This window comes from Dioscorea cayenensis, chromosome 8, assembly GCF_009730915.1.
Source record: "Dioscorea cayenensis subsp. rotundata cultivar TDr96_F1 chromosome 8, TDr96_F1_v2_PseudoChromosome.rev07_lg8_w22 25.fasta, whole genome shotgun sequence".
Classification (NCBI taxonomy): domain Eukaryota; kingdom Viridiplantae; phylum Streptophyta; class Magnoliopsida; order Dioscoreales; family Dioscoreaceae; genus Dioscorea; species Dioscorea cayenensis.
In genome coordinates, this window is record NC_052478.1 from 4,771,623 (window position 1) to 4,781,163 (window position 9,541).

Below are 9,541 nucleotides of genomic sequence, written 5' to 3' on the forward strand. Positions count from 1 at the left end.
ATTATCTACACAATTTAATATTTAGCATATAATTTAATATCTCTCTCATTTAGGGATGGCAACGGGTCGGGTCAAATGCAAGTTTTGTCATACCCACATCTGAACCTCCTACCACACCTCCATACCCGAACCCTAACCCGATGGGTTTTCAAAACCCCAACCCACACCCGTACCCGACAGGTAATCGGGTATCCGTGAGTATACTCGCCCTGCCTTGACCATATTTAAAAACATTTAAAATAAAATTAAAATACCAAATTAAAATTAAAAATATCAATAAAAATCATAGGTTTTTTTTGTTTGAATAAACACCATAGAGTAAGAATTGAAAAAATATATTCAAAACAATACAAAATTTGTTTGACAAATTCAACACTATAGATAGGAATTTAAAAACTCTTAATAAAAAAATTAAATATATATATAATTGGGTATATTTATTAATTGAATTTCAGGTCATGTTCTGGTCGGGTGTCAAGATTCCTATACCCACACCCGTTTTACATTAATCGGGTATTACCCGAACCTGACCCAAAACCAGGTCAAACCAGGTTTTATCCGTCAAATTCAGCTCGGGCCGGGTTTGGATATAATTGCCATCCTTACTCTCATTATTTATTTATTTATTTATTTATTTATTCATTCATTTTCCCAACATGTCCCGGAAAAATGAAAAACAGAGGAGCAATAAGCCAATAACCCCAAAAGGGTTGCTCAAGCTATTTTCACATTTCAGACGTTGAGTTCAAATGAAGCTTATGAAATCAACGGCTGCAAACAAAGACTACAATGTATGTTTAATGCCAAAACATTAAATTCATAGATAGATGGAGAAACATTCTGGGAGGACATTAAGTGATTTATAATACAACAAGAGACATTCTCGTATTAAGGTACACACAGCAACAGAAACAAACCATCAAACATCAAAGATTGAAGGCTTGTCAAACCTGGAAAGACCCCATGCGTTCAAAGCAGAGGATTTATTGTTATACCTTATGCACTGCCAAAGATATACTATAGAGTAAGGAAGACGAATTCATCGATAGCCGGTACTTCACCAATCTTCTTGAGAGTCTCCTTTTCTGGTTCTTCATCGACACCAATTGCCATTATCGCTTGTTGTCTCACAACAGTGCGACAGACACTCATGAAGTTGATGTTTACATTTTGCTCAGCGAGAATGTTACCGACTCTACCGATCATGCCAGGTTGATCAACTTGCCTGCAGAGAATGAGGTTACCTTCCAGACTCACATTGACACTAAAACCGCCGACAAGTGTGAGGTGAGGCACACCATCCTTAACCTTGCCTTCTACTCTGATATCACCAGAATCAGAAATGGCACTAGCAAACTTGGACTCTACATTTGTGAGGTGAACCTGGATAGAGTCTATGGGAACCTCAGGTGAGCCATCATGAAAAACTCGCTCTTCGCTAATCCTCAGGCCTCTTTGTTTTGCAGTATAGTCAGCATTGACAATGTTAACAAACAGACTGGATATGGGCTGAACAATGCCTTTGACGATCATTGCACGGAGAATTCTAGTGTCTAGATCATCTGGGTCTCGAGCAGATGCATAGACTATCTTGATTCCTTTGATGCCACTCACTCCTGCAACTAGTTGGACAGCCAGCCTGCCAAGTTTCTCGGCAAGGACTACATATGGAGATAGCTCAAATAGAACCTGAGATGGTTGACAAGATCAATTAGAACGTGTATAGGACTTACCATCCAGGTTTAAATTTAATACTTACCTCAGCAGGAACCATGGGGGCATTTACAGCAGTGGCAGCTAACTCGCCTTTCAATGCACCAACAACTGCCTCTGCTATTTCAATAGCTACACCCTCCTGGAAAATTATATGAAGGTCAATAACGTTTGTGATGATTCAAGCAATAGCAAAGAAAGAGGTTGCGGGCAGGCAAACCTGAGCTTCAATAGTGCTAGCTCCCAAGTGAGGTGTGACAATTACATTCTCATGCTGCACCAACCTGCTGTCACTTGGTGGAGGCTCTACTGTGAAAACATCAAGGGCTGCCTGCTCACATGATAAAACATATCATAATCCCGCGGGTATGGAATAATAGCAATCCAGTTGCTCTGAGCGCAAAAAAAAGTGCTCTTTTTAAACAAGTCAATAATGATATTTAATATCAAGCAAAGATAGGATAAGAATCAGCTCCAAATGGAAATGGTAGGTACCTGAGCAACGGCTCCGACATCAAGTGCCCTCACCAATGCATCTTCATCAATAACACCACCCCTAGCAACATTGACGATCCTCACACCCTTTTTCATTTTCCCAAATGTTTCATCATCGAATATCTTTGAAGTAGTGGGGGTGAGAGGCATGTGAAGAGAAATAAAATCTGATGTGGAGATGGCTTCCTCAAAAGATACAAGTTCTACACCAATTGCACGGGCCCTATCAGCAGGAGCATAAGGATCATGAGCGATGACATGCATTCCAAGTCCTTTTGCACGCCTGGCAACTTCTGAGCCAACTTTTCCAAATCCCATGACTGCCAGTGTCTTCCCCACAAGAGACACACCGACATATTTGTTGCGTTGCCATTTTCCTGCATATGTGAACAAATTAGTAAAGTAGATAGGAATTTATCAAATGATCATTCTGCAAATGAAGAACAACCATATAATTTAGGTAGCAAGAAAAGTAATTCAAGCAGATAATTTGAAAATGACAGAACTATCAGACACCTTAGTTTAAATGTAAAGAACAATGTAGTATATGTATGGGCCATTACAGTGGCCATGTCAGCAAAGAACACGGCAGAAAACAGAACATTATTTCCAAGATTTACCAGACATGCCATAGCGAATCATCTAAGTTTTCTTTTTCCTTCATAGTTATTCCATAATTAGAACTACAGATGTAGAAGCAGAATGTAGCAATTAGCATGATACATAGTTCCACTCAAGAGCAATACAACAGGAAGAGGGCAATTGGGATCCAAGAAACATTCTCATTCTTGGGTGTCTTTGTACACCAAAAATGAACAGGATAAAGATTGTAGAAAACAAGTTGGAAAGATTCTTACGGATCGTAGTTGCAGATCTTACTCACCTAAATATCCTATTTCAGCAAAATCCTTTTATACGCCCTTATGTGTGTGTGTGTGTGTGTGTGTGTGTATGCTCACCCATACCATCTGCCAATCAGTTAACCACTTCACCCACACACTGGTGCAACTCCTATACTGACTTATGCAGAAAATTCTGATCATTTTGGAAAAATTAAGGAGAAAACATCTATCTCCGAGTAACTCAACTCTGCACTAACAACATTATTTGCAAGCTCAAGGTTTTTTTTTCTTTTTAATCTCCAACTAACATTATTTGCAAAATTGCAAGCACAAGTGTGGGTGGGATCACACAAGCACTAGTGTGGAACCCACATAAAGCCAATTCCGGAACCAAAGTTAGCCTGCTATGCGACACGTTTCTATTTAAGTTTGTGATCGAAAAATAAACCACGCCTTCTTGGCCCCTGCCTGTTAGTACTTTAGCTCAAACCATGTCCTGACCACACACTGCTGAAGTTACTGCAACGCTACAGCGAAGATCTATATAGCATGCCAAGTTAATTAAATATAAATATAAGTGGTACCCTTTATCAAAATAGTAAAAGAAGCAGTAATTAGAACCGTAGCCTTTACCGTATAAAACACATGGGAACATGTATCATGTACTAGTTATCAAATACATTATTGCTGCCACCAAACATGGCACACAAACCTGATACCATTTCAGAAAATAGCTATCAGTATTCCAACATAAATCCATATGAAATGAAGTGTAACCACTGAATACTAAGAAAGTAAAATCTACAGAGTGACTATGATTTGAATCAGGACGGTTCTTTTGGCCTTTAGTCTCTCTACCAACTACCACTCAGCTAACTCTAGTTACTCCAAACACTGTATAAACATGGGTAACGTTCTGAGACAATTTCAAATCAGGATCTAGACTCTCCGTCATCTTTCATTTTACAACTTAATTTTTAAGTAAAGCGAAGCATGGAAATGGACATAACAGTCCCACATCATAGGCAAGCAAGGTTAGTAATTATCAGGCTAAGAAAAAAGCGAAAAAGGCAACCACCACCAGTAAAAATAGGATTTTTCTTAAAAAAAAACAAAAAGAAAAGTAAAACACTGCAGTGGAGATGGCAGATGTTACAGCCCACTGCCGCCTGCCGCCGCGTCAAAAGTCAGTAAAAGCGTCGACCATTTCAGCAACATCAACAAAGCATTAATTCAAACACCAGATCGGCAAAGTCTCATCCGTCCATTGCCAAACAAACCGCTCAGATTAAATAATTAATTCACTTCACTATCAGATCCAAAACAGATCCAGAAAGAGAGGGAAAAAAAAAAAAGAAAAACAGAGGAAAACAGAGGAATCACCAGATTTCATGGAGGCGTCGGCCTGGGCGACGTTGCGAGCCATGGCGGTAAGAAGCGCGATCCCATGCTCCGCAGCAGCAATAGTATTGGCAGTGGGTGCGTTGACGACGAGACAGCCGTGCTCCGTAGCGGCCTGTAGATCAACGTTGTCGATCCCAACGCCAGCCCTTCCGACGACCTTAAGCCTTCCTTTCGCGGCTTCAAACACCTCTCGCGTCACCTTTGTTCCGCTCCTCACGATCAGCGCATCGCAGAGCGAGATCTTCGCGCAGAGCTCCTCCGGCGAGAGATTATAAGCGCAGTCCACGTTACTGAACTGACGAAGAAGCTCCAACCCGCCTTCGCCGAGCTTCTCGGAGACGAGAACCGTGGGTTTGGCCTTCTTTGAGGTGATCTCGAGATCCGGGAGGCCGGACCTCTTCTCGACCGGGGAGATCTCAGCAAGGCGAGCAGAGACGGTGATGGATCTCAAGCGGGAGCGAACAGGGGAGAAGACGAGGGAGATGGATGGGGTTCGGAGGGGGAGGAGCTGGGAGTGGCCGGAGATGGCGGGCTTGGTGGGCGCGAGGGCGGCCATTGGTGGCGGGTTTCCAAGCTTGTTGCGAGGGCGGGCAAGAAAGTAGCGTTTCGAAAGGCGCGTTTCCCTTCAAATAGAGGGCACCCCTCCAAGTAAATGGGCAATATTGGAATTTCAATGTTTTACGTTTTACACCCTTGAAAAATCAATATTTCACATCAGATATTCGGAAAAGTATTTTGTCCTATTTGAAACTCCATTATTGGTTAAGCAGTGTTTATTTTACTTTTCAGTTTTCAAATATAAAAATTATTATTTTTGCTATTGAGTCAAATATTATATATATATATATATATATATACACTAAGGTTGAGTATTATATGGGTCGTTAGATATCAATTTTAAGCATGTTGATTGTAAACTCTTGGATTAGAAGTCAATGGTTAAGATCATTCAGATACATAGATTTATTATGTTTATAAATAATGATATTGTTGTTACTACTGTTCATATACGAATGCATCTTTTTCTTCTTATCTTTTTCCTCTCCTTTCTCTTTCAAACGTTTTTAAATCTGGGACGTTGCTATGAATGTTCCTAGATGACTTTTCTTCACACACACATACATATATATATCCATTTAATAAAATTCAAAGATAGTCAATTTGGTCCTAAACTATTTAAATATGAGTAGTTTGAATTTTTAATGATAATTTAACTAAAATAGTAAAATTAAAGTAATCCATTTTATGATTTAAATGGGATTAGGTGAAATTATTAAAGTTCTGTACTGTTGTCTTTTAGTTTTTTCAATAAATCGGTGATTTATCGACATTTACCTGAAAAAAAAATTATTAAAGTGATTTTTTTCATGAATATACAGATTAAATTAGTTGTTTTGGATTTAAGGATAAGATGAATGTTTGGAAATAGTTTATAAACCAATTGTGAATTTTTAAATTAGATTTTTCAAAAAAAAAACATAAAAAAATAAAAAAAAAATACATGAAAAGTAAATGCTACTTTCAAAAAAAAAAATAATCAAATAAAATGAAGATATAAGTCCAAGCTAAGTTAAGAAGTTAAAAACTTAACACCAATATTGTTGAACATGTTTGATTTTTACTTAGTTTTCCACTAAATAAGTGGATAAATCAGGGCCATTGATCCTAGATCTTGATAAATATGTGAGCAAGCTAGCCACCACCATTGACCCAAGATTTTTTTTGATTTTTACTAATTAATTAATCTTGAGGAAACATGCACTTGTCATGCAAACAAAGATCAAGGGGACCAAAAAAGTAGTTGGAATAATTTGATTCATTTATTTCATTGATAAGATATCAAACTTTCATAAATTCCACTGATTTAAAAGACCCTGATTACTGGCATACAAAACAAAACACACGTTGGGGATGCCTCCCTCCTCTTGAGGCCCCCTTTTCTTGGTTCCATTTTTATTTTCATTTAAAAAAAATAATTGGTTTAAGTTGCTAGCACACAAAACACACATCTTTATCTCTCAGAGTCTTGAGAGTCCCTTTCTTTGGACGAAATGAAGAAGGCCACGCTTTAGTTAGGGCCTGATAAGGCCCCTAGATCTGATACATTCCCTATATTTTCCTTGTTATAAGTACTGTTACTTGGTCAAGCTTTGTAATGATTCCTATTAGAAATTTTAGCCAAAATGGGATAAATCAATTGGGCTATTATTACTTAGATCAATCAGTATTAGTAACTTGACTTTCAAAATCATCACTAAGCTATTGGTACTAGATTAAATAAAATAATAATAAAATTTCCAATAGAATTACACAATATGCTTATAATAAATATGCTTATAATAAAGAAAAGTGCATAGTAGACAACATTGTCGCCACTGCCAACGACCATTTGGTCTATTGGTATCAGGTTTTTTGCATAGGGTGTTCACCTCGAGTGTCGAGCGTGGCTCCCCGAGTTCGATCCCCATCTCGCGCAAGGTGAGGGCACGGTTCGGTGTTGAGCGTTGCTCCCCACGTGTTCGTCCCTGGGTTCCGGTGCTTGTCGCCTTTTTCAAAAAAGTGGAAAAAAAAAACAAAAAAAAACATTGTCGCCACTGTTGAACTCATAATTAGCCTCCATAAGCATAAGATTTCTACTTATAAAAGTGGATTTTATCAAAACTTTTGATTTTATCAAAGCTTAATGATTTCTATTAGAGATTTTAGTCAAAATGGAATGAATCAATTGGCCTATTTTTACTTAGATCAATCAGTGTTAGTAACTTGACTCTCAAAATCATCACTAAACTATTGGTACTCGATTAAATAAAATAATAATAAAACCTTTGGTAGAATTACACAATATGTTTATAATAAAGAAAGATGCATAACGGACAACATTGTTGCCACTGTTGAACTTATAATCAGCCTCCATAAACATAAGATCTCTAGCTATAAAAGTGGATTTTATTTAAGCTTTTAATATGATTGAATGGGAGCGAGAAATTAGATTGTTAATTGCCTGGGCTTTGGTCCCCACTTGATCAATTGAATTAAGACTCTACTTCATGCCTCTGAGATGAGACGAGTGTCTTAATCATTGGTGCCTAGTGTGGATACATCCTATACAAGCATAATTTATTTGACCACACTTGCTCTTACCTAAAAGGTTCTACACAAACCACCTCTCTGACAATGGGGAAATATATATCATTTCAAGATATTGCTAACCTTATCCTATTAACTACAGAGAGAATAAAGACGGCAAAGATTGAGTATCATCAAACTCATTCTATATTTATTGCAAGTTATATCTAACCACCCTATAAATTTCTGTACTCATCTGGTTTTTTTTAAGAGCTATGATAATAGCTAAATTTATTGACCTAAAAACTATTGGGAAAGAGTTGCAAAGAAAGATGAAACAAATACAAAGAAAGGAAAGCAATCAAAAAAAAAAAACCCTCTTGTCTACAATTCCAATAATTCACATAAAAGTTTATACACATCGTTAACACAACATTTGCGACAATCCTAAATTGCTCCACTAGCCTCTTTTCTCATATTTATCTTGGTGTGTCCATATCAAGTAGGGACCATGCTGCTAAGATTTGATAAAACTCACCATTCCAATAATAGCTAGACTATCTTTGTGGAAGACTAAGTTCTTATCGCTTGGATAAAAGTTAACCCTCCTAAACTTAGAGCTTTCTTTAATCTCGACATACTAGATATCGGTGTTCAAACCGCCTACGTGGGTCATCTAATCAAATGATAGAATTTGAAAGATTTTCCTTTGGCATATACTGAATCTCAACAATCCTACCTATTGACTTGACAGTTGGAGGCATTTATATAAATCCTAGAATGAAGAAGAGTGGGGAATTTTTAATCTTATGGACTTTAACCATGCCTTCTTTGGCAAATGGTAGTCGAAAAAAAATCTTGTCTGCAATCCAATGGTGTTAGTCTCTAGTTATTCAATTTATTTACTACTAAAACATTCACTTTGAGCCTCTACCACACCTATTCATAAAGAAAGTTGTTGCAATGGGATTCAAAGTTGCCTCCTTGCGATTAGGTATGCATTTCTCATGTCACCAAAGAATGAAGCCTCCACCTTGCTTTTGTATAATCATTAGATCAAAAGTTGCCTACCTAAGAGCATCTGACCCAAGTTTTTAATTAACTTGTGGTACTCTATGGGTATCGTTCGAGACCTCCTTCCTAATCCTTCTACCCATGATTGCCTCATTAGTTACAAAGAGGCACATGTAATTCCTCATCATTTGACTAATTAAGGCAATTATAAAACTTATGGCTAGGATACTAATGGGATCTTCTCAGTCAAATCGTTCTATCATTCCCTTAATGATTACTGTCTGAGATGCTCCTTGACCTTGAGCATAGGGCAAGGATCTTATCTCAATGAAATGTTCACCTTGCAAACGTGGGCTAGCAAGATTCTCACATTAAACAATTTTGAAACTAGGGGATATAAAGATTACCAACTTGCGTGAATTGCCACATAACAATTGATTCAATTAACCATCTCTTCTTAAATTACCCCCTTACCTCAAACACTATAGCTACATATCCTAATTTACCCATTATCCTAGCACACCTTGGATGAGTTGTGGGTCTCTTGGAGATCCAACCTTAAGACTCACCTCAAGAATACATGAAAACCTTTAATCCGAATCATTTTTTAAACATTTATCTAGAACAAAATGAGCCATATATTATATAAATTAGCCATATATTTCTTCTATATGGCCTTTTTTTTATTTTATGGTCCAAATTTTAATTTATATCAAAATAGTTACTCAGCTTCAATTTTATTTCACCAGATGATCATCTAGCAAATTTTGATTTATTTTTAATGATATAATATAGACATTCTCTATAGTAAGTGAGATAAAACTATGACTACAATAGTCAATGTGTCATATACATGATAATAAAAAATTTCAAGTATATGCATCATCAAAATTAAGCTAGAATCTCTTCTGTAACCATTCAGTGAAACAAAATTAAAGTTAAATAATTATTTTGATCTAATTTAAAATTTAGATTCCAAAATAAAAATGAACCATATTTTGGCACCC

At 37.0% G+C, this 9,541-nt stretch overlaps 1 protein-coding gene across 1 annotated transcript; it reads right to left on the reverse strand.

Annotated features, from left to right (window-relative positions):
* Positions 1–750: 750 nt before the first annotated feature.
* On the reverse strand, positions 751–5,072 carry LOC120266939 (D-3-phosphoglycerate dehydrogenase 1, chloroplastic-like). The gene is made up of 5 exons (XM_039274597.1): positions 4,434–5,072; positions 2,209–2,585; positions 1,934–2,044; positions 1,760–1,855; positions 751–1,689 (listed from the first exon to the last, which is right to left on the reverse strand). Exons 1-5 carry the CDS (start codon positions 5,008–5,010, stop codon positions 1,018–1,020), a joined length of 1,833 nt encoding a protein of 610 aa, XP_039130531.1. The 5' UTR covers positions 5,011–5,072; the 3' UTR covers positions 751–1,017.
* Positions 5,073–9,541: the final 4,469 nt, after the last annotated feature.